The 25,433-nt window shown below is 37.9% G+C and overlaps 3 protein-coding genes and 1 non-coding gene across 9 annotated transcripts; 3 read left to right on the plus strand and 1 right to left on the minus strand.

Moving 5' to 3' along the window:
- Window positions 1-429: 429 nt before the first annotated feature.
- LOC132104385 (caprin-1-like) lies at window positions 430-13,306 on the plus strand. 6 transcript variants are annotated; one of them, XM_059509822.1, is made up of 19 exons: window positions 430-588; window positions 1,252-1,383; window positions 3,472-3,534; window positions 3,639-3,725; window positions 3,932-4,170; window positions 4,258-4,340; window positions 5,405-5,554; window positions 5,642-5,691; window positions 6,912-6,995; window positions 7,087-7,266; window positions 7,347-7,437; window positions 9,057-9,109; window positions 9,188-9,298; window positions 9,387-9,515; window positions 10,259-10,412; window positions 10,510-10,710; window positions 10,841-10,947; window positions 11,022-11,082; window positions 12,650-13,306. In XM_059509822.1, exons 2-19 carry the CDS (start codon window positions 1,252-1,254, stop codon window positions 12,712-12,714), a joined length of 2,040 nt encoding a protein of 679 aa, XP_059365805.1. In that variant the 5' UTR covers window positions 430-588; the 3' UTR covers window positions 12,715-13,306. The 6 variants fall into 6 exon arrangements, with proteins under 6 accessions (XP_059365805.1, XP_059365828.1, XP_059365812.1 ...); XM_059509845.1 differs by having other exon boundaries at window positions 10,552-10,710; XM_059509829.1 differs by having other exon boundaries at window positions 9,057-9,103.
- Window positions 13,307-13,554: 248 nt separating this feature from the next.
- Window positions 13,555-19,366, minus strand: LOC132104415 (nucleobindin-2-like). Its single transcript, XM_059509876.1, has 13 exons — window positions 19,183-19,366; window positions 18,368-18,508; window positions 18,081-18,188; window positions 17,862-17,994; window positions 16,810-16,913; window positions 15,994-16,179; window positions 15,819-15,909; window positions 15,676-15,734; window positions 15,454-15,546; window positions 15,256-15,345; window positions 14,943-15,113; window positions 14,776-14,836; window positions 13,555-14,273 (listed from the first exon to the last, which is right to left on the minus strand). The coding sequence occupies exons 2-13, from the start codon at window positions 18,506-18,508 to the stop codon at window positions 14,029-14,031; spliced, it is 1,482 nt and encodes a 493-aa protein (XP_059365859.1). The 5' UTR covers window positions 19,183-19,366; the 3' UTR covers window positions 13,555-14,028.
- A 1,017-nt stretch (window positions 19,367-20,383) lies between these two features.
- LOC132097219 (small ribosomal subunit protein uS15) lies at window positions 20,384-22,398 on the plus strand. Its single transcript, XM_059502861.1, has 6 exons — window positions 20,384-20,494; window positions 21,078-21,126; window positions 21,219-21,297; window positions 21,700-21,869; window positions 21,983-22,083; window positions 22,327-22,398. The coding sequence occupies exons 1-6, from the start codon at window positions 20,472-20,474 to the stop codon at window positions 22,358-22,360; spliced, it is 456 nt and encodes a 151-aa protein (XP_059358844.1). The 5' UTR covers window positions 20,384-20,471; the 3' UTR covers window positions 22,361-22,398.
- LOC132112570 (small nucleolar RNA SNORA19) lies at window positions 22,139-22,267 on the plus strand. The gene has a single exon (XR_009424988.1). It is a non-coding gene; the product is annotated as a small nucleolar RNA SNORA19 (small nucleolar RNA).
- Window positions 22,399-25,433: the final 3,035 nt, after the last annotated feature.

Consider the following 25,433-nt stretch of genomic DNA (forward strand, 5'->3'; position numbering starts at 1 on the left):
AAAAACAAATAGCAGACATACACTTCACTCAAGACACTTAGTAAAAATTTGTTCCCCATCTTTAACAGAGCATAGCATATCTTTGTAATCCCATACATTTTCAAATTCTTCTATATTCTTCATATTTTTATAAAATAAATAATAAAAAATTACTCTTCCTTTATTAGACTCTTAAAAACATATATAACATCCCTACTAACTACCCCTAGACTACTAGAGAGAGGGAGAGAGATTAGTTTTGTGTTATTATTCTGTAAATTATTCTAAAGATATGTACATTTAATATTATATATGTGAAATATGTCATATTTATGACGAAGTATAATATGACATATTTCACATATATGATATTTAAACAAAAGAGTCAACTTATTCATAAATCTATTTTTACCTGCTTTTGGAGATGAGTTCAGGCACAAACACAGACATCTATAAGGGTCCTTCAGCGCCTCTGCATTGTTAAGACGAAACTCGCGGAGCTGCTGGAGTTGCCGGGGAGCGTCTGTTGTACGTACAGAAAATAACACTTAAAACACTGAAATCCAACTGCATCGTACAAATATATCTTTCAAAACATTGAAAGTAAAGGTAAGACGCTGCCATGATAAGAATTGTCAATATTCTGCATTCGTAAAAGAGATGACTAGCAGCTCGTGCTAGCGGCTAACGCTCACAGTCCGCTAACACGGGATTAAAGTATGATTCTCTAACAACGCTTTTGTTTTTATATGGTTTCATCTGTGTGTTCTGTGATGTACGGTTGTTCAGTCCTTTGTGTGTTCATACGAGCAGCTAATAGAGCTCCAGTGATGACCATCCGCCCAAGAAGACGGATCTGAGTCTGCTAGACTTACAATCTTTTTATGTTTACGCCGATTTACGTTTAATGTGCTGCAAAGATGTCTTTCTCTTTCTGATCTGTTGCGGATGAGTGGCAACTAGTTTGTCAGAATTGATGTATTGTGAAAATTGAGGTTCCTCTCAGACAGATGGGTGTTTTTGGGTCTTCCGTTGGGATAACTGATAGAACTTTGTTTGCTCTCTGGACCATTTTTTGTTTGTTTTTGTTTTTTGACCTGTGTAGTTAGCATATCATGAATGTCTTTGGATTAAATTTGATTGATTTTGATGCATATGCGTTATGAAGGTAATTTTATGGCAAATCTTTATTTCTTTGTCATCTGAGATATATATTTATATAAAGAATTATATGTATATAATTTTTATTATTTTTTGGCTCTATCTATACAGATGCCATCAGTGACTACTGGCGACAATGCTGTTCACTCCTCCAGTCCGGATTTGGCCTCTGCACCATGTGAAGCTCTCAAGCAAGTACTTGGTGTAATTGACAAGAAGGTTCGCAACATGGAAAAGAAAAAGGTAACTCATTGTTAATGTGAAATCAGGCTTGCCCCTGTTTACTTAATACACCAGTCATGGGAGTATTGTGCACAGTTTACCAGTACATGTAATTCTAAAGAAAAGTGATGTTTAAAAAAAAAAAAAAATTTCATCAAAAGCTTTACAAAAACTCTTGCCAGTGCTTGATCCAGTAATATGATACAGATTATCATAAAGTATTTTGGCAATAACAGCAAATAATGATTGATTTAATGGACATTGAGCATCCATTGTGTCTGGTGAGATTCCTTTATAAAAGAGGTTATTTTAGGTCAGTTGATAACAATAAACTGCAATTACTGGCTCCATTTGTGGTATGACATGGCCCAATTAGATAAGATCAAGTCTAGGGTTGGGAATCGTTAGAAATTTTCCAATTCCGGTTTCGGTTCCACCTAACGGTTCCGGTTCTGATTCCGGTTCCAATAAAATCTTTAAACCATTATTAAGAAATAGTGGTAAGGAAAAATGCACAATACTCAACTACTCAATGCTCAATACTGTCTATTACTTACTGTCAACTTAATTTAAAGGTTGGCAATGTCAAAATGCAACATATATTACAGTGTACCGATCTTCATAAGTAGGGTGGGGTATTTTTTGAAATTTTCTGGTTCGGCTTCTGGTTTCATTTAAATGAACTGTTTTTGTTTTTTTACTATTTTACCTTCACTGAATGTAGCGTTGCTGGAAGGTAGTAAGTAATGCTGAGTAATGCTAGTCCATCAATCAGCATGTGTTTCAAAGTTGATGTTTTTTACACTATCAATAACGTTTTGCTTTTCAAGCAGGAATAAGCTTGTTGGCCAAATAGTCCCTTGAGACACTTGTTAATTTCCCTTAATTAATGAAATATAAACGGTTAAACTTATACACACTCTCCATAAAGTCCCTATTTTACAAATAATAATGCAGTCAGGAGATGGTGTGATGCAATTAGTGGTTTCCACATTTTTAAACATTTAAAATGCATTAAAATAAATATTTTCTATTACTTTGCTTATCACTCTTGAAATGACCTGTACACTAAATAATCTAACCCTCATACTTGCATAACAATAGCAGTCTATTTATTTAGTGGTCCAAGTTGAAGCCAGTATGTATATTATTGACAATATGGGACAAATATAATGTCATTTAGTGGCGGCAGGTGCAGCGCGCTGCTGTTAGATGTACAGTCAGACAAAACGATGTGCAGTTATCAAAGGCGTACACATACAGTCATGAGAAACAATGTGTTCAGCAATTAAAGACGGGACAACTGTGACATCATATACCTCTGTAAATCAATACAATTTAAATTCACGTCTTGCACACTTCAATGCACTTTGATTGGAACATGTAGCTACGTTCGCTTCGAACTGGAATCATGGCTGAATATCCTGTGATGTCCACTTCGCAGGGCACTTATGTTCGAATAGAACAAATGTCTGAAGCGCCAAGAGAAACATTCAAAATTTGCAGAGCAGTGCGGCGCGAGGACTGCAATTGAGAACCGCTGCTTTACGGGAAACGCCGAATATTCAGAACACCGCGCTTGCTCACAGCGCTTGGTCACGTTTTGCACCAGAACCGTTTTCGGAACCGAAACTTAGAAATTGCTCACGGTTCCGGTTCTTTTCAAAGAACAAAACCGGTTCTGAATAAGAACCGGTTTTCGGTTCCCATCCCTAATCAAGTCCCTTCTTATCCATTTTTTTCTCAACATTGAATGTCCTATTTCAATTGGAAATCTAACATCATTTAGCTGTTGTTACAGCGTCAATAATGCATTTGAAATTAGAACATTAATTTATTTGATTTGTACTTTAAGACCGTATTCTTAAGGCAATTGCTTTCTGTAATTTTACTCTAGTAAAGTTCAATAAATGCTTATAAAAAGTAGTATATGACTGGTATTTATTAGTTTACTATGAGCCTGACCTGTAATAAACAGACTTCTCAGTAGTATAAATGTCATAAATTGTGTCAGCTTGACAGATATTTGCATCTGATCGGTTATGTGGAATTTACATTTTAATCTGCATCCCACTCATCACCATTAATGTGAACAAACTCTCTGTTAAGAGCAAGCTGGATGATTACCAGACAAGGAAGAACAAAGGAGAGCGTCTCAACCAGGATCAGCTGGTATGTGCACTATTCTGTTCAATTCTAGTCCTTTGTGCTCTCGTATATCAGCAGCTGTTCCTTTATGTGAAAAATACATATGCTTTCTTGTTTCATATGTGTAGGAGGCTTTATCTAAAGCTCCGGAGGTGGCTCACAACTTGGACTTTGCCCGTGAGTTGCAGAAGAGCTTCCTGGCTTTAAATATGGAGGTATGTGTGTTTGTGATATGAAGCTTACCTAACATGATCCCGTTTTGTACTTGGCGCCCAGTCTCAGTTTCATCTCAGCATCTACATTAAATTTTACACCTCCTATCTGGCCTAAAACCGCTGATGCCATGCAATATTTCTGTCCTCACAAAGTGAAAATGCTATGTTTGTTTTTATATGAAATTATTTGGATTGTTTTCTTGTAGATCCAGAAATCAGTGAAAAAGGCAACACGACGGGAGCAGCTCAAGAGGGAGGAGGTTGAGCGCAAGCGACTGAAGGCTGTGCTGGAGGTGCAGTATTTGCTGGAGCAGCTGGGGGAGGAAAGCGTGAGGCAGGACCTGACTCAGTCCAGTGGGGACGCCCCTGTACTCACAGAGTCAGAGCTCACGGGCCTGGACGAGTTCTACAAGCTAATTGGGCCTGAGCGGGACTCTAGTGTAAGGTGAGGACAGTTCATTTCTGCCGTTCAGTTAATTTTTGTTAGTAGATTTGGTGTGTTTGATTATTTTAGAATGACTTTTGATTCCAGGTTGGCTGAGCAGTTTGAGGAAGCATCCCTGCATTTGTGGGAGCTTTTGGAAGGAAGGGATAAAGCTGTGGCTGGAACCACATGTAAGTAAGGTTTTTTTTTTTGTTTTTTTTTTGGATTTTACAGTCAATTTAGCCTTAATATTAGACCCAAAATTTTTACCTTTTAAACTGTAATGGTTTACTTCTACATATAGGAATGAATAAATAAAAATAAATTATCTTTTATATGTGTGGATTTTTTAAAAGTACCATTTATTTATTATAGAATACTATTATTATTTAACAAAGCTCTATTCTGAATGTGTGTGTGTGTGTGTGTGTGTGTGTGTGTGTGTGTGTGTGTGTGTGTGTGTGTGTGTGTGTGTGTGTGTGTGTGTGTGTGTGTGTGTTTTTACACTGTCACTTAAGTGATGCACATTTTATGATTGTGAGACCTTGCATGGCATTAAAAGTATCTGCTTAATTTCGAACATGTTTCACGATTCTCTTGAACCATTCATAGCTTGAGTGAATCTGATTCTTGATAATCCAAGAGTGAGTTTGAGGTTGTTTCATGAAAGCTAAAAAGAACCAGTTCGTAAGAGTCTTTTGTTTGTAACTCTCACTGGTTATCATTTTTGTCCACTATTTTTTTTTTATTGTGTTTGCAGTTGTCAGAATGGTCTTGAGCAATGCCAACTGAATATTTGTTCTCCAGTGAGTCTGAATACCAATGGGCCCATCCCTCTCTTGGCCTCTCTATGAATGGTGGCACTTGCCATGGCTTTTGAAAGCTGTGTTCTGTCTCGGCCCTGTGTGGGCCAGCAATGCTTCATGCTGACTTGTGACCCACGTCAGCAGCTGGGCAGGCAGCCAGTGGTCTGCACAAAGCCTCTCTGCTGGAGGTTTTAATGATGGACAGGGCCTGCCTGCATATTCCTACAGAGAGGGTGGGAGTCATGACAGTATACATTTTTTGTTAATTCACCCTGTGGGTCTTTTGTTTGCTGATATTGTTGCAGTGTTTGTGGGCTAAATCAAAGTTACCTTCAGTAAAGAAAAATGCCTTTTTGAGTCCAAATGATGTAGTAAACATCTGCCAGCAGACTAACGGGGCCTCGCAAAATCTTGAGCCCTTGCATTAACCTGTTTCTTGTCTTGAACAGACAAAGCCCTTAAGGAAAGCTTGGACAAGATGCTGCTAAGTGGGCACTTTGATCGTGCTCAAACGCATCAGAATGGAGTGTGTGAAGAGGAGACGGGAGCCGCCGCAGCAGCTGAGTCTTCAGAGAGCGAAGAACGCCCCGCTGAGCCAGGTAAAAACAAAGCTATCTGATTTCAGATTAGAGAAATGTCTTGTCGCGCAACTGACAGCTTCCATCGATGTTCTTGTCTTTTCACAGAGGGAGCCACAGAAGAATACACAGAAACTATTGAGGTTGAAGAAACAGAGGTGTGCATTGATATCACCACAGTTACATTGTCGACTGCAATCCAAACTGCACCAATGAGCTGTGAGCAAAGTGACATGAGTCTGATGCAATAAAGCCACTCCCCCATATCTCTTGCTCCAAATTAATGCAGTATTATATTATTATATTTAGAATTCATATAAAATATTCAAAAAATTATTATATGAACTGGCAATTAATAATCCTTTTCCATTTAAATTAAATATACATATGTTTTAATATATAAAGCTTTTAAAATGACTGAACTTCTTTTGAGCTCTTTGTGAAACTAAACAAATTATTGTTATTATAATTATTTTATTTATTTGCATCATAAGATATTTTATTTCTGCTGCCTTCTCAAGCTTTTGCTGCAGCAGCAGTTTATTCCTACCTTGTAAAAGCATTTTAATTCATTATATTTTTAACAAGGACACCTCTTAATCTTCAGAAGAGAAGTAAATTGGGCAGAGTCTTGTGAGTAGTGAATCAATCCGATGCTCTCTCTTCTGTGTGATCGGCTGTTTGCTGCACGTGGCACACTTTCAGGTGCACACGCAGTTGACAGTTTGATTATTGAACTTTTTGAGCCCGCTGAACCTGATCTAAACCAAGTTGGATTTATTTGGTTTTGTCAACTTTTAACCTACTCTGAAACACAGTTTGCTAGCTTCATGAAACAGGTCACAGGTGAACGGAATCCTGGGTTATCTTGCTTAATTTTTTATACTTTGCATTTTTTATTGCCGTAAGTTTTTCTTTTTGGCTGATTCATCGAACAGTGCATGGGACTTTCATTTTGACAGAGCTGAGAATGCCAGTGTGCTGCTAAGCATCTAGGTGAAACGTTCTAACACACGGCTCTATGGAATACTTGATTCTGATTGGTCAGTCGTGAAATTCTGAGGTATGTTATCTCTTGATAACAACCGGTAAAAGCTGATAAGTCGATGCTATACCCTTGCTCGGAACAGTATTTCTTCATGGAAGCTTTGCTTTTGGTTAACTAATAAAATGTGCAATTATTTAATTACGTCATCCTTGTATCATGGACTTTTCATACAAATGCAGCTGATTCCGTTTTGTGACAATTGTTTTGTACAATGTAATGGATTATAAGATAACTGCTGGTTTTTATGTAAATCCTGTTTTCTTTACAAGGCAAGCAAACACAACTCGTCATAACTTGTTTTTATTGCCCTGCACTTCTTTTTCCTTATAGTTTGTAAACAGACAGTTAATTCCAGAAGCCACGTACAGCAGCAGTGACAAAGAACAAGGAGCAGAGTGGAACACAAGTTCTCAGGTATAATAGACCTCATTTGTCAAAGAAGGCACCAGAATTGTTAGCAACTTCTGGCCAAATGGTGTTTACACTGTGATCATTTGCTTTTTAGGCAGTTAGTGCCCTCCAGCAACCACAGCAGCCACCTGCAGCCATGAGCCCGGCTCTGGTGAGCTCAGAAGCACACACGCTGAACGCCGTCCTCCCTCCCCCTGCAGCAGATCCTGTGGTCCGAAGTCAGGCTGTCCAGGATCTCATGGCTCAAATGCAGGGTACATTCAACTTCATGCAGGTAAACTGCGTAATTTGTCATTCATCATGCTTCAAGGGTAGCAGTGGCCTTTTCTAACTTGTGTATGAAATGTAACACAGGACTCCATGCTGGAGTTTGAGGGACCGCCTCTAGATCCTGCCATTGTGTTGGCACAGCCCATGAAACCTGCACAGATGGTTTGTCAACCAGGTTGGTATAAAAATTAAAAAATGCTTGTACTACGTCTTTAAAGTATGTACTCGTGGTGAAGAACAAGTACACACTTTTGAGTGTATAGTTATTACACACATTGTGTTTTCAATGGGCCGCTCTGTCGCATAGTTACATGCACACTGCAACTGTAAACGGTCCTGTCAATCATCTTGTCACAGTTAACATCCTCCACATTTAATTTAAGTATCTTCCTACCGTATTGGAGAGAAAAGAAGTAGCACATTGATCCGCCAGCCATGGGTCTTCATGCAGAAAACTCTGCTCATGTTTTTTGCATTCATTTGAAAGTTAATGGCCTAATGTATGTTTCATACATTAATACAAGTTCACGTTGTTGCAGATGAAATGATGAAACCGATAAGATTAAATAAATATATTTTTTACCAGGTTCATTGTTGATTATTAATAGCTCAGTCCCCTTTATCTAAACCTCTTTACTAAACCGTTGGTCGTGCACAGCGCTTTTTTTAGTCGTGTTTGTCGTTCTGAACCAAATCCTTCACCAAAGCGCAATGGATTTGTGGGCAATATTAGCCATTAGAGTGTGCACGGATCCACATTTGAAAAGTCTTCTTGAAATAGACCATCGGGGAATTTTGGCATACTCTTTAACATACTATGCTTTGGGACACACTTATTCTAATCTCACGTACTATTTAGGATGGATAGTATGAACATTGGGACGCAGGGATAGTCTGATCTTACACACCCTCATTGTGTTTTAAACTTACATGAGAGTTTTTTTTTTATATAAATATGGCACCTTTAGATGCATCTTGTGAGGTTTGGCATCAGTCATTAGATTGCATTGTTTTTTTTTGTGTGTTTTATGACCAAATGTCCAATGAATAATATCTGTACAAATCTATTTTATTTGAGAGTTATGCTGAAAGGCCAAAGATTCCTTGCAGCAGTGTTATTTTAGTATTATTTGATGTTGTTATTATTAAATTATTAATATTTGGAATTAGCCTTAGTTTTTATATTTTAATTCAGGTTTTAGTTATTTGGGGGCTTTTGTCACTTTTATTCCTTATTTTATTTTGTATTTTTCCAATTTTAGTACTTCATCTTGTTTCTAATGATTGAAGAAGTTTTTAATTTTGGCTTTTTCAATTACTAACACAAGTTTTTTTTAAAGTTATAAAGAAGTTTAGCCTTGCAAAAAGAAAAAAAAAAAGTATAATGACAACATAAGGCTGAATAACTAAAGAATTTTGGATTAACTATTCTATAGGTCTGGGAATTATTTTAATATTGTCAAATCCAATTCTGCTTATCCCATTCCTAGTTTCGATTTCAATAAGGTAAAAGAAAAAAATGAAGGCGAACATTTAGATGTCATTCGTTTTTTTTTTTTTTTTTGCAAAGCATTCTGTTGCAGCTGAATAACATGAGCAAATATCAGCAGCAACACTTAGGCTTAAGAGTAACTTTTGCCTATGGATTTAACAAAAATACCACAGCAAAAACTACTTGATAATACAAGTTTCAAATATTAAATTGTTAAAGACAATTTAACAGTCAGTAATAAAATGAGACCAAACAAATCAATAGCAATAGTTTTTTTTTTTTTTTTTTTTGCGCTCACACAGAATCCCGACTACCCCAACACAACGCTCTTTCTGTGCAGCCTGAACCCACACAAGTAAGTTCAATTAGCAGAAACATGCTCTCAAGTGGTTTCTGTCTGAAATGGCTTTCCTAAAATTGTTTCTCCATCCAGGTCCCGATGGTCTCCGCTCCAAAGGAGACCTACTCCTCCACACCCCCTCTCTATCAGCCCCCTCATAATTCAGAACCACGACCACAGTCAGACACCATTGAACCCCTGCAGGTAACCACATATACACCGCATTGGTTACGCAAATGGTGTGTGTACATTATGGCTTAGATATGTGAGTGATGCAGGATATACACCGTAGGTCTCCATGCCCCTGTCGTCTGAGCAGCCCCCCACCCCTTCCTCTCAGCCCCAGGTGTTTCAGCCTGTCTCCAAACCCCTTCACAGTGGCATCAACGTTAACGCAGCTCCATTCCAGTCCATGCAAGCGGTAGGCCTCAACCTGTCTACCCCACCCTCTCCAAATTCACCCCCTCAGTTTGTCTCTCCATTCTGCTTCTGTTCTGTTTTTCATGCTGTGTAAGGGGCCATTCACAAAGAACACATTTTTACATTACGCTACACAGTTGTTTCCATTGGTTTTCTAAGTAAACAAGCATTACACTGACGCGTTTTAACTGTTTCTGCTTATGTCTTACGCATTTTGTAGTGTCTTGCATGTGATGCGGTATTCCAGAAACACGGCCTTCCACCACAACCACAATTTAAGACTTTACATTATTATTATTTTCTCTCCACTGCCCTACTTCTAGCATTTTTAGATGCATGAACGCATTGTGTAAATGGCCCTTGACAGGCTTTTGTTTAGTTTAAAAGGACATTATGAACTTGAGCCTTTTGAGTTTATCATGTTCAAGCCTGTTGTATATCGTTTGTGGACGAGCTGTTACTTGCATGACTATAACGGTCAGTTTTTATACAAAAAAAAGTTTTCTAAAGGATGCATTTAAAGTTGTGCACCTTAAAAAAAGATCTTTGTAGTTTTCATCTTTGTGTATATAATATATCCTGTTTGTATATCTATTTATGTAATTTTTCAAACTGATTTTACCCTTTTTATGTCATGAAAACAGACTTGGAGCCTGACATTGTGTAATAAGACCGAACAATAGTGAACTTATTACATACCTCATGATAGTTTTGGATATTCTTATGTTTTCTCTCCTCCTTTAGGTATTTAATATGAACGCTCCAGTTCCTCCAACCGGTGAGATGGACTCTCAGAAGATTTCCAGCCAGTATCAGAGTAGCTACGGTCAAGGCTTCAGCACACAAGCCACCCTTCCAGCTGAGCAGCAGGAACTGCCTCAAGAAACCCTGCAGTCAGGTAAGAGAATTGCTGCTACATTTGTGCCATTTTATAGTTAAAAAAAAAAAAACACTAACTAATTGGTTTATAAAAATATTTGTTGGTTTCTTTGTAGTTGGCCCTTTCCATTCTCAAGACCAAGGTATTCCATCTGCAGGGGGACACCAGTCTCCATCTCAGCAGCCCTCGGGGCAGAGCACAGGATTTGGGCGGCCAGGTCAGTCCTTTTACAACAACAGAGCAATGCCACGAGCTGGGCCCAGAAATCCCAGAGGGGCTTTGAACGGCTTCCGTGGACCATCAAATGGATTTAGAGGTAAGCCAAGAGCCAAGCTCTTAATTATAACAAAAAATGCTAGTCTGAAATCCAGTGTAAAATTAAAATCAGAAAAAATTCCAGTGTAAAATATTTCAATCTTTTTTCTTTTCTTTTTTTTAATGTTTAGGTGGATACGATGGGTATCGTGCTCCATTCCCAAACACTCCAAACACCGGATATGGGCAAACTCAGTTCAGCACTCCTCGAGATTATTCCAACAACACCTACCAACGGGTAACTTCAAGAAAACAAATACTGTGTAGATTTGAGAAGTCAAGATTTTAAAGTCCCATGTGTTTTCTTTCCAGGATGGATATCAGCAAAGCTTCAAGCGAGGAGCTACCCAAGGACCTCGAGGTTGCTCTCGAGGTAATGCTCAAGCGATGCGATCCTAAAATCTTTGGGAAGACTTGTTTCTTTTTGGCCACTTTGAACATTCATTTATTGAGAATGGTTCCCCCAGCCCATATTTTTTACTCCTATTAGTGTTTTTTTTTTTTTTTTTGGCTTATTGATTCAAGTAAGCCCACTTTGATAGTTTTAATATACTAATGTGTTTTACAGAGACACAATGGAGATCTGAAACTGTCAGTGTTGTGATTTAAAACATAGATATTCCTGTAAACTTGAAAGATTTTCATTAATTTATTTTTTTTATAAAATAAAATGCAAAAAGAAAACTGCCACTGTCGGTTCAATCCATAGGAGTGTTTTTGATATTTTGTTGGCCTGTTCCTCCCCTGTTTTCCATACTTGGTTCTTGCCCCTGTGTATTGGGTACTGAAGGCATTAATTGTTTTTTGTTTTTTTTGTTCACCCCATATTCATGTGAAGGATTTTTTTCTGCTGTCCTGCCCTTTTGTATGCTCATGTCACTCCTTGAGAGAATGTTTCAATAAAGATGTGTTGCATTACCTGCTTGTCTGCCGCTGCTTTCTTTTTGCTCTCCATGCTCAAATCCTCTCACCTGTCCTGTGACCCTTTTGTCTGCTAAATTGTTGGAGGTTGAATTTGTTTCCTTTAGTCTTCTTAAGGGGAGGCAGGTGATTGGTCTGCTTATTGGTCTTTTTTTCTGCAGATCCGTTAGCTTTTCTGCCCCTTGCATCATGTATTATATCCTGTGTTCCAACAAGATTAAGAGTTTCTTTTAATTAGGTGCGAAGCAGTAATAATACAACAAAATGGCCCTAAGATTGGCTCCATGATCTGTGATGCTGTTCCAAATCAGTCCATAGCCAATGCACTGCTTTTCCTGCTCTTGTCCAGTCAAAAAAAATTGTTCCATATTGTTCCGAACCTGTATTTATTTTCTTTCTGGAGAGTATGCATGTACGAAAACGAGCTGCAAGAACATCTGGCAAAATATTTTCTTTTGTTGTCATCAGATGTATAAATATGGGTTTGGAATGATATGAGGGTGATTGTGGTAAATTGACATAGCAAAAAATACATATATATTTTCGGGTGATATTTTTCTTGTGACCTGAACACTATCAGCTGTCTGTTGGATTGTACATAATTTTAGGAAAAATAAAGCAGGGTTTTACAAAGAAATAACCTAAATACTCTGTCATGTGAATATTTCAGAGAATCCTGTTGAGAATAATTGTCGCTACTGACATTTTCCTCTAATTGTTGCTTAAAATGCTTTATTAAATTTGCAATGCGTTTAACTCCATAATGTCATTGCGCTTTTGTTAAATAATTTGAGTGCTATAATGATATATGGAGCTGTTCTGATGAATCACTCTTGAATTTAACATGAATTTAACACTTGTAGTATAAGGTACATAATGTGCATACTTTTATGGGTGTTTTATGATCAGAATACCATTTCAAAAGCGTGGAAAGTGCTCCTTGTAATTGGCCCTGAAATCATTGAATGTGACTAGACTATTAAACTCCACATTGATTTTCTGATGTATTTGGGTTTCAGGACGAGGGGGATCATTTCGGTCCAGCAGAGGAATGGGTCCCATGGCTGCCCAACAGACCAGCTAAACCCAGTCCTTTAGCCATTATCAGCCCTGTTCCACCCCTTTATCTCCTCCACTCATTTGGACTCTCAAACACGAGCCGTGCCACTCCAGACCATGTAGTTAGATGACTGCATCTTAGCAAGTATGGACACAACCAATGGATTTGGGAAAATCCAGTATCAATGAGACTATAGCACTCCCAGCACTGTAATTGCTCAGAGCTCTCAAAGCTTTTCTCAATCATATGCTATTGCACAACCTTTACGCATTTGAGACAGAACACGTGCCTTTGATTATGGGTGTCTGGATTTTAATTGAGCTTGGTGGAAGGACGACTTAGTAGCTGGGAACAGCTGCTAGATTATGAATGTGAAGTACACCGTATACCAAAGGCACTTCGTTTTTGGCCAAATGAACTGTTAAGTGAATGTGAAAAATTTACTTGTACGTACTGTATTGTAACGTGATTTTTTTTTTCTTCTTTTTTTTGGCTCGGCCAAATGGTTTACAGGAAATGCATTGTACTGTATGTGGCTGAATGACTGCTTCATTGTATTTCTTCCAATCAGTGTTGATTAGAATTAATGCTAATAAATGGTTTTTGAAGGACGAGACACTTTAAAAGTTATTCAAACACACTTGGTATGATGTAAGAGCAGAAGGAATCTTCTTTGAAGCCATAAAATAAATTATGCATTCAATATCCTATATATATATATATATATATATATGGTGCTTCATTGATATGATTATCATCACAAATGGTTTTTGACGGGTTAAGTATAGTGCAACAAGAAATTTGTGAGGTGTGTGGAATGATTAAAATGCATGCATGTGATGTTTGTTATTGATAAAAGAAAACTTTTTTTCCAAATAGATTTTTTTATTGACTTTACTCTCTAAGTCCCCCCTGTAAGCAACAGTTAAACTCCAGAGTAGCCTTAACCAATTCCAAACTTCCATTACAGTTCAACAGTATTCTGATACCACGCGACTAGGTTTTAAGTAGCTCTTCATGGCCTTTGAAATTTCAGAAAAACTAAATGTGCAAAACAAAAGCATCCAATCCACGGTGTTGGAAAATAAAATATCCACAACGTATGTAAAAGATATATCCAATTACAAAAAGAAATCAAACACACTTATATCAAACAGCAAAGTCTGCATTAAATGTATTATATTTATGAAACTACCTAATTCCTTAGTAATTAAAACCACAGCACACATGACTGCAGGTAATCATTGACTCGTACTGTGCAGGAGGTACTTTTTGTTGAAGTCTATGGTGCTAGGTCAGTTTTCCACACTGTCACGCAGGAAAAACCATACGACCGTTCTATGGCACATTGTTGAGGTCGAGGGTCATCTGTGGAGAATCATGGGGTAGGCTGTTGTGTCCTGGAGGCAGTGGCTGGTTTTCTTGTGGTATATTTTGGGGTTCCTGTCCTATATCCTGTTGATTTTGGGGTACATCATGTTGTTGTAGTTGTTGTTCTGGAGGGATATCTTGGTGTCCTGGGGGCTCAGGGGGCACAGGAGGCTGCTCATGTCCTAGTGACTCAGGAACAGCATTTCCTTCAACTGTTACAAGAGATTGAGAGTGTTTTGTATTATTGCCAAGAATAACAGGTTACACTTCAATCAAAATGTTTTAAACTACAGTGCATTTGCCAAAAAATTTTACATTGAAAATAAGGTGTTACACTTATTTAAGTGTTGCCAAGAATGTTGTTTTTAAAATCAAGGTGTTACATTTAAATGTTGGGAAAAAAATAAATAATATATATATATATATATATTTTTTTGGCCAGGAATGTCATTATTAAAATACATTTACATTTACATTTTAAATTGAAAATTAAAATGTATATAATTATTAAAAAGTATATAACACAATATTGGAAACACTGTTAACCCACTGCATACAATAAGTGATATAAAGTTTCTTTAAACATCTCCACAATACTGATGAACTAGAATAACATGTCAGTGGATCTCACATTTAAACCCAGTGATGGAATAGCTAGGCAATACAACCTTCACTTGTATCCAGTTAAATATCTGAAGTGAAAGTATTATTTACGTTGCATCTCTGGAGGAGGTGGAACCTTCTGTGTTTTTAACCGCTCCATATGCTCCGCAGCCTGACAAGGAAGATGCACAGAACAGTTTTTTCTTTTTACTTGTTTTAAATGACTCTTTTTGGTTATTTATTCAATGAGCAGGTACGGGATAAATCAGTTCAGTTACCTGCTGCAGTTCTATTTTCTGAGCATTGAGCTGCTCCTGCTGTCGCTCCAGATCCTCTTTCTGTTTCTGAAGGTCAGCTGCTTTCAGATTTAAGTCTTTCTCCTGCCTGGCCAACTGCTCCTCAAACTCTCTCATCTCTTCTTCAGTATATGCCTGGTTCTGTTCTAGACTCTGGGGTCATCAAGTAGCCCAAGATAATTATTACAGAACAACTTGAATTCTTTAAATACCATTGTTGGGTGAATTAGTAATGAATTAGTGGGAATTGAGCAATGCTCTAAATATCTGTTAAGCATGTTGTGACCATACTCACCTCCCAGCTGTCTGGCTCAAGAAACTCTTTTTTCTTTGTGGCAACCAGGAACTCATCTAAGGACACCAGTCTGTCTTTATTAGAGTCAACCTGTGAAGGCCAGTAGATTTAGAAAAATATACCCCCCCCCAAAGATCTTCCTGAAGTTGCCAGGTCATACAAAGAGAATTGGTCCATTATTATGATCATTTATTTAACCTCGTTCATGACGTGTTCTCTCATTCGCAGCCTCTCCTCCTCCATTTCAACCATGTCGTCCTCTTCATTAGTGGGATCATAGATCTTCTCCAGCTGAAACAATTATCACATTAGAAGCCATTTCATTGCTACTAAATAATAACACAATTTTATCACCATTTTAAAAAGGTTTTATTTTTATTCTGTGGTGAATTATGCAATTATCAAAATTACACTGCGTACCTCTTTTGTGAACAGGGCTTCCAGCTCTTGTTCATCAAAGAAGCCGTCTCCGTTTGTGTCTGCAAAAAAAAAAAAAACAGTATTAAACATCCTTTTAGCATTCTCATATCGAGGAATCAGCTAAGCTATAAAAAATATTTTACCATGCAGATTGAAGAATGTTTTGGGGTCAAAATCTTCAGGGTCAAGGCCATCAGCTTCTTCCCACACTTCTTTGAGCTGATCCTTGCTACCCTACAGACCAGAATATCTGAGAAACATGAACATATCCTCAGTGAAATCACAAATGTCAAGAGAAGTTCATATGTGCTGACTCACGGGGTGATTGACTTTAGGGTGGTCAGCATGTTTCTTCTTCATCTCCTCATAGTGCTCCTCTTCTTTCCTCCTGCCCTCCTCATCAAGTGTCTTCAGGTGTTCCCGCCTCTCGTGCTCTTTCATCATCTCGTACCTTTTAAATTCTTCATGCCGTTCCTTGTCATAGTTCTCCAGATCTTTTGTAGCCTATATCGCGAGATCATAAATATTACTGAAATATAACGGCTTGACATGCTTTCATCATCAGTTATCTTATGAATGTGAAAAGACGGAAAATGGCCCTGAGATGTTTGCTGTAAGTGCTAACCTTAGATTTAAAACTAACTAAACTAAAACTAAGAATACTCCTTGATGTTCTTTTTAAGTGCATATGGAAGACTCAAGAAATCCTTGAGAGTGTATTTGTGGGACGCAGTTCATTTTTAACCAGTACAGACTAATGTGCTATATTTAGTGAGAGAAATTTCATTTTTTGACATTTTTACCACCACATTCTGTTAAATTAGTTTAGAGGAAAATTCCCACCTTCAATGAAAATGTGAAAATATAACTACATTCTTTTCTTAATTGCTGTGAAATTATTAAATATTTTTTTACTAAGTCTTGGAAATGTATTATTATTATTTAATATTTTATATATTTGCCTCAATTTTATGCAATAAGAAATGTATTTTAAATGCAAAATATATTTGGCAGCTTTGTTTTTGATCTTAAAGATCACAAGCACCAAAATCAAATATTGAATAAAGGCAGCATTCAGTCATTCAAGGAGACAGCCAAAGAATCCAATGAATTATGATGTAAGTACTGACATACCGATTTGATGAGTTTGTCCAGATCCTCAACCTCAAATGTAAGTGGGTTCATGTGGTTCAGATATTCAAACTGTTTGAGTAACGCCTGGTGATCTACTGCAATATCTAATAAACATGAGAGAGAACTATGTTCAGAGAATGTTCTGAAGACCCATTTGGTGGTTATGGTCTGTTCATACATTAAAGGGTTACTCCACCCCTAAATGAAAATTTTGTCATTAATCCATTACCCCCATGTTGTTCCAAACCCGTAAAAGCTTTGTTCGTCTTTGGAACACAATTTAAGATTTTTTGGATGAAAACCTGGAGGCTTGAGACTGTCCCATTAACTGCCAAGTAAATTACACTATCAAGGCCCAGAAAAGTATGAAAGACATCGTCAGAATAGTCCATCTGCCATCAGTGGTTCAATCTGAATTTTATGAAGCAACGAGAATACCTTTTGTACACGAAGAATAAAAATTGATATTATTCAACAATTAGTCTCCTCTGTGTCTCTCCGCATCACCGTAGCGACATTTTGGATAATATCTAATGAACGCAAAATGCGTACACTATTCTGTGTCAGTCGCGACACAAGGATATGTTTTCTATGTGTATTTACACTTTGATTTGAATGAAAACAGTGCACCCGTGCAGCGTGGCTGACACCGAAGTGCATTTGCTGCTTGTGTTCAGCGAATATTCTCCAAAATGGCGCTTTGGATACAGAGGAGACATTGTTGAATAAAGTCATTATTTTTGTATTCTTCACATACAAAAAGTATTCTCGTCGCTTTATAAAATTCAGATGGCAGATGGACTATTCTGACGATGCTTGACAGTGTTATTTACTTGGCAGTTAATGGGACAGTCACAAGCCTCCTGGTTTTCATCCAAAATATCTTAAATTGTGTTCCGAAGATGAACTAAGTTTTTACGAGTTTGGAACGATGTGGGTAAGTGATTAATGACAAAATTTTCATTTTGGTGTGGAGTATCCCTGCAGTTACCCCTATGTAGGAGAAATGTACTTATTCAAATGTAATAATTATTTTTTTCAGTCATTCTTACCATTCCCTCCTTCAATATCTTGCTTGGCTTTGATCAGGGTTCTCAGACGGCTGACCTCTTGTCTTTTAAGTTCATCCAGCTTGGTTCTCACATGGTGGCTGACAAAGTCAAGCTCTTTAGCCAACTTCCCTTGCTGAAACCAGCAGGAATGAACAGATTAGCTCTGTGTGACCTTTGTATTGTATAACACAACACAAATAAAACCATTCTGTTTCTTACCTTTATATCTTCCATATCTGTATTGTGCAGCTTTTCTCTAAAATGTTGATCTTTTTCAAGGAAATCGATAACTTCCCTGAGATAGCGGTCATAATGTAGTCCAGTGTCCTACCAAAATAATATTATATGAATATATGAATTGAATATAAAGTGGGGTTTTTTTCTTTCAAAGTAAATGATTTCAAAATTGTGATCTTATTGCCACACAGAAATAGCCATGCATATTTATGCTTCCTCACACTCTAAGACTACTTGCTTGTTATGAAATTAGCTGATCAAATACTTACCACACTCTGGGGAGGCTCTTTGACTGTTTCTTCTGGGAGCTTCACCTTAGTTTTATCTATGCTTATTGGCACTGCCTTGACCCAGGACATCACACTCGCCAACACAAGGCAGCTGGTGAGGAGCCCCTTTAAATCGTACATCTAGAAAAATCAGCACATGATGAAGCATGAGACGGAGATGGCAGCTCCATCATATTAGAAATTTGATTGTAGGGATCATCAGGGGCAGTTTTAGTGATGGGCTGGGGCTGGGGTGTAGGGTAAGGCCCCCGTGTTAACAAGCTTGGTCACCCCTCTGGCCCCCCTAAGTTTGGAATCATATCACACCAAACAATTTTGGTTGCATTGCGCAGTTGTCTTTTTGGTGGCAGTAATGGAAAAAAGTAAAACATCACCAAAACTCAAATGTTCACCAACTGGCGCAGATACAGACACGTTTTTACAGCGCTGAGCATTAAAACCAATCACACAAGACTGTGTTGAGCTTATGAATGCAACTGATCAATAGGGGATGAAACACAGCCAATGATTGGAAGATCAGCTCTCCAATAAACTCGTTACTAAGGATAAACAACATTAACAGGCACTAATAGCTATATTAAAGTGACACTCAAAATATGCATGGTTTTGTCATATTGCATTACAGAAATGTGGTTTGAAAGGGTGGCTGAACTCGATAACGTTACATGAAGGCTAATTTTATTAGCTTTCGCCTGACAGTGAAGTCTATGCCAGACGTTATATATAGCGAAAAAGTTGAATTGTTAATGCTCTATTTGGGTTAAGGCAATTTGCAATTAAGAAATGGCACTTACGGTGTCAGATCAGTTTCTTTCGCGTTATCTCGGGTGTTTTCTGCTTCCTTTCATTACCGGGGCTTCCTGACTGTCCGCTATCTCGGACTGAAGATGATGACTTACAGAACAGCTAGCAACCGACCAGAGAAAAGCAGCAGGAGGAGACAGCGAGCTCGTCCACGTAGATCAAGTACAGCGCTTGCTTTACATATTTTTGGGTTTATTGTTATAGTTTCTTATGAAATAAGAAGGTAATAGGTAGGAATGTAATATAGAAGGCTTCCTGAAGGGGGCGCTTTGGAGCTCAGAAAGCGAATCCTCCGCTCAGTCGCATTAAGATCTCACGACCTCTTCTTTTAAACCATTTGTACACTTGAAGATTAAAAATCCTTACTTATGATTGTTGGTACATTTTATGCGAACATAACATTTTCCGAGTAATATCTATAAAATACATTTTCACTTCATTATAAATATATATTCATCACAAACGCCTGTGATTGGTCCATCCTGACCAGCGCTGAAAATGTTTACGGGTAACATGTGATATAACACTGTAAATTCTTCTTTTGATGTGTTTGGATGATAATAATAATAATAATAATAATAATAATAATAATAAATGGATGTTTGGATAATAATTAAAACCCATATAATGACAATAAGAAGCAGCTGAAGGAGAGTTGTTATTTCTAAAGGCCGCTAAGCTCCGCCCCTTGTATAACCCTTTTCGTTTATTCTATCGTTTATTCTATTTCTATAGCATGCTTACAGCAGTAGTGCTTTTATATAGCGCCACCAGCCGGTTGATATGAAAGCAGTCGTGTATTTAGTTTTATTAATTGTAACAGGGTGACAGTAATAAACTAAAGGATGAAAAATGCAGAAAACACAATAAAAACATCAACCCATCACATAATGGACATTAGAGATAGAAGAGACTGTAAAAATATAATATCTGAATTTAAAAATGATACCATTTTAATTTGTTTGTATGCCAAATGTAATGACAAACTTATGTGGATTTATTGGAAGAAATATGCCTTTTTCACGTTCAGATGACAGAAAACACAATGGGGAAAAATAAAATAAAATAAAATAAAAGTGTATAAAATACCAAATTTAACATACTAAACTAAAGTCTGAAAAAGTGGGACAAAAAGAAAAAGCAACGCAAAGAAAAAATATATAAATGATCATCAAATATACAGACAGGACGTGATATTTGACATCACTTCCGGCTCCAGATTCACTTCCTCTCGGCCTCGGCTCGGTCTTTCTCTTTCCTCGCTCTCATAGGCGCCATCATGGGTCGTATGCACGCTCCTGGGTAAATGCTTATTTTTCGCTAAAAATACATTATATGGGCCACACTACCGACCCAAAACAAAGTTAACTCTGTATAACATAGGCTGCGTCAGGAATGTGTACTCCATTGGAGCTAGAAAAGAGTTTGAGAGGTCCATTTAGTCCCGCGTCGTCCTGCTCTGATGGGTGATCGCGGCACATGTTAAGCTGCAGGACGGACACATTGAGGATCTTTACTTACTCTCAGTTACACGGACTGACTGTACGGTCTGATTGTTCTGGTATCGTGTCACTTAGTTTCACATAACCCACCGTTTTTTGTGACTGATGTGTTTTAACGGTTGGGCTAGGGCCGCTTAGACCCCATCCTAAATGGTTTTTATGCATTTATCAGAATATTTAATAGACGAACTCGGATTTAAAGTTCAGCTTGGTTTAAGATATCCTTCCATTTACTTAACGTTACCTATGCTTTGTATTACCTGCTGTCAGTTATCATGTTTACAGTTTAGTTTACTGAAGGAGAAGGGGAATTGTTTAGAAGACGTAATTTAATGTTTCATTTCTGGAGCATGTATTGAACTGTTAAATGCTTAATTTTTCAGCAAGGGTTTGTCCCAGTCAGCACTGCCCTATAGACGAAGTGTCCCCACAGTAAGTCCACTGATTCTGATTCATCTGGAATTATAATAATGCCTCTCTACATTGTCAAGGCTGTTAAAATGTTCAATAATTTTGTTTTGTAGTGGCTCAAGCTGACATCTGATGATGTTAAAGAGCAAATCTTCAAACTGGCCAAGAAGGGTCTGACCCCCTCACAAATCGGTGAGTTGTGACTGATATTAAAGGAATTTTAACTTCGTGAAGGCAGTCAGGTCCATCATATGAGAAATTTAACTAGATTTCTTACAGCACATTTGATCCACAATGGTTATACAAAGTTTGAAATCAAATAAGAGCACTAGAGGAAAACATCAATTATTATGACTAAAACCAATTTAATAGAATTAGTGAAATTATTACAGCAGAGGCATGTTTGACATTTGTAAGCTGTTTTCCATTAGAAGAGAATGCTTTTGTTCATTGGTGTTTTTTTTCTCTGTAGGCTCATTGCTTAAGCCTCCTGATATTTCCAAATGTCTTTAGATTTGTAAATAAGATGTCTGTATTATGTCTGTCTGCCCAATTTTATTATGGAACTAACATCACCTGCCCTTTTCTCATTAGGTGTGATCCTGAGGGACTCCCATGGTGTTGCTCAGGTGCGTTTTGTCACTGGCAACAAGATCCTCAGGATCCTGAAGTCCAAAGGTCTGGCCCCTGACCTGCCTGAGGATCTCTACCACCTCATCAAGAAGGCTGTTGCTGTGAGGAAGCACTTGGAAAGGAACAGGAAGGTAATGGAACAGTCATTCATATTAGACTCAGTCTATCATTTTTTAAGAATTAAGGGAAAATCTTTCCAATATATTTCAACTATTTTGTTTCATTGTCACTCGTGGTCTTGCAGGACAAGGATGCTAAGTTCCGCCTGATTCTGGTTGAGAGCAGAATCCACAGGCTTGCCCGCTACTACAAGACCAAGAGAGTACTTGCCCCCAACTGGAAGTAGTGAGTGTTTACTTGTTTTTTTTGACATTACAAGAAATTCCTTCACTAATATGTGGTGCACATTTCATTGTCCCATTCTTCCCTTGTAAGAACTGAGATATTTCTTATGTGCTAGATAAACCTTGGAGGTAAATTAGCAATTTGGCTTTATTGTGCCAGCACTGCCAGTCCCCTTCACACAAAAACCTTGCTTTGTCTTTCCTGAATTTTTTTTCTGATTCATTTGTTTGTTTTCATCCACAGCGAATCTTCCACAGCTTCTGCACTGGTGGCATAAATTTGCAGTTTTTGGACAAATAAAAATATTTGGATCAATTCAGTTGTTTGTGTGATTGATGTCAGACTGATTTTCTTTACTACTGTTGGGCACAGAACTGTGTTGCTGTTTTCGAGTAGAATACAGTGGTTACATATACAATGTTTTAGAAATCTGATCATGTTAATGTCACATTCAGAATCCATTTTTACTGAATATTCACTTTCAAACAGTTCATTTATGGTTGATACTGTTGTGAAGATTTGTAAATCTATGTAACTTTTTTTGTTTTGTTTAAATAATTTTACAGACATTAAAAGTGTGGCCACCATTATGTAGAACATCATGCTTTGTGTTATTGACCATGTTAGAATATTGAGAATTAATGAGTTTAAATTACTGCTCAAAATGGAAAAAAGTCAAGTGGGACCTTTGCCACAATGGAGCAAGAAGAGAAAAGGGCATGTTGATTTATTAGTCATTGTCTCACGAACAAGTTCAATGAATGGCTAGAGATTTAGTTACATGTCTTGCTGGCACTGATTAGAAAGAAATTCATGCAACATTTGTTATAGACATTTTTAGCTAACCCACTTGGTGTGTCATTAGCAATGCCAATTATTCTAGAGAATGTTTTAACTAGATTAAGACTGGCAGCTCATACAGAGAAAGACTCGAGATACATTTTTTTAAGGTGAAGTATCTACAGTCGTGGCCAAAAGTTTTGAGAATTACATAAATATTAGTTTTCAAAAAGTTTGCTGCTAAACTGCTTTTAGATCTTGGTTTCAGTTGTTTCTGTGATGTACTGAAATATAATTACAAGCACTTCATACGTTTCAAAGGCTTTTATCGACAATTACACGACATTTATGCAAAGAGTCAGTATTTGCAGTGTTGGCCCTTCTTTTTCAGGACTTATGCAATTCGACTGGGCGTGCTCTCAATCAACTTCTGGGCCAAATCCTGACTGATAGCAACCCATTCTTTCATAATCACTTCTTGGAGTTTGTCAGAATTAGTGGGTTTTTGTTTGTCCACCCGCCTCTTGAGGATTGACCACAAGTTCTCAATGGGATTAAGATCTGGGGAGTTTCCAGGCCATGGACCCAAAATTTCATCATTCTGGTTCCCGAGCCACTTAGTTATCACTTTTGCCTTATGGCACGGTGCTCCATCATGCTGGAAAATGCATTGTTCTTCACCAAACTGTTGTTGGATTGTTGGAAGAAGTTGCTGTTGGAGGGTGTTTTGGTACTATTCTTTATTCATGGCTGTGTTTTTGGGCAGAATTGTGAGTGAGCCCACTCCCTTAGATGAGAAGCAACCCCACACATGAATGGTGTCAGGATGCTTTACTGTTGGCATGACACAGGACTGATGGTAGTGGTCACCTTTTCTTCTCCGGACAAGCCTTTTTCCAGATGCCCCAATCGGAAAGGGGCTTCATCGGAGAATATGACTTTGCCCCAGTCCTCAGCAGTCCATTCACTATACTTTCTGCAGAAGATCAATCTGTCCCTGATGTTTTTTTTGGAGAGAAGTGGCTTCTTTGCTGCCCTTCTTGACACCAGGCCATCTTCCAAAAGTCTTGGCCTCACTGTGTGTGCAGATGCGCTCACACCTGCCTGCTGCCATTCCTGAGCAAGCTCTGCACTGGTGGCACTCCGATCCCGCAGCTGAATCCTCTTTAGGAGACGATCCCGGCGCTTGCTGGACTTTCTTGGACGCCCTGAAGCCTTCTTTACAAGAATTGAACCTTTTTCCTATAAATTGTTGATTTAGGTGCAATCTTAGTAGCCACAATATCCTTGCCTGTGAAGCCATTTTTATGCAACGCAATGATTGCTGCACACGTTTCTTTGCAGGTCACCATGGTTAACAATGGAAGAACAATGATTTCAAGCATCACCCTCCTTTTAACATGTCAAGTCTGCCATTCTAACCCAATCAGCCTGACATAATGATCTCCAGCCTTGTGCTCGTCAACATTCTCACCTGAGTTATGCAGTGAAATGCAGTGGAAAGGTTTTTTTGGGATTAAGTTAATTTTCATGGCAAAGAAGGACTATGCAATGCATCTGATCACTCTTCATAACATTCTGGAGTATATGCAAATTGCTATTATAAAAACTTAAGCAGCAACTTTTCCAATTTCCAATATTTATGTAATTCTCAAAACTTTTGGCCACGACTGTAGACATGCTGTCTGATTGAGTGACAACGTTCTCGTCCACTAGAGGTCAGTGCTCACCCACCATTTGAAATGTGTGCTAATGGTAATTAAATTAATCCAAATGTGTTAAATGTCAAATGATACATTGTCTGCATTAATCGATGCTGTAGAAAATAATCTAATAAATAAATAATAATAATTAGTCATATGGTGTAGCCTACAGTTTTTTTTATGCACTGACAACATAAAAATCTTGATAGTCGCCTATACTGCAGAACACGTTATTCTGCATGCAGCGATTTAACTGCAGTTGCTTCTGTATGAACCTCTCCAGTGAGAGACACAAGTAACACTGAGTCACCTTGCAGCATTGTGAGCTGCTGGCAGAGGCGAGGAAACCATCAGCAGTACAATACTGCAGAGCTGATCAGGCCTGTCTGCAGCCCATCTCTGAAGCTGTGCGACTGTGAGGGATAGACAGAGTAGACTGAAGACCTTTTAAGTGGCATTACAGAAAGTCCCTAATTTATACAAGCTTATGCTGGACTTGTGCTGTGCTCTGTTGGAGGCATATGGCATTTTAAGATGAGGTCCCAGTGCACTGGTGTGCAGTAGGGTTACAGTTCTGTCAGTTACAGCTACTCCCAAACCAACTTGACCACCTCTAAGAGGTGCCAGTCAAAGTCAAGGCTGTGTAGAACTGCTGACACAATTTCGAAGTGCCCTCTGCTGATTTATTTTTACATGAACAAAAGTTTTAGGGGTCTTAGAATATAAATGCCAATGTCTTCTTTCAAAATAATCTATTATTCATGTATTTAAATAGTGGGAAAAATGCATGTACTCAATGCTTTATTATTAAGATCAGTGAAATAATATTTGATGTTTTATGTTTGATATAGATACACAACTGGAATC

This window comes from Carassius carassius, chromosome 2 (genome assembly GCF_963082965.1).
Source record: "Carassius carassius chromosome 2, fCarCar2.1, whole genome shotgun sequence".
Taxonomy (NCBI): Eukaryota; Metazoa; Chordata; class Actinopteri; order Cypriniformes; family Cyprinidae; genus Carassius; species Carassius carassius.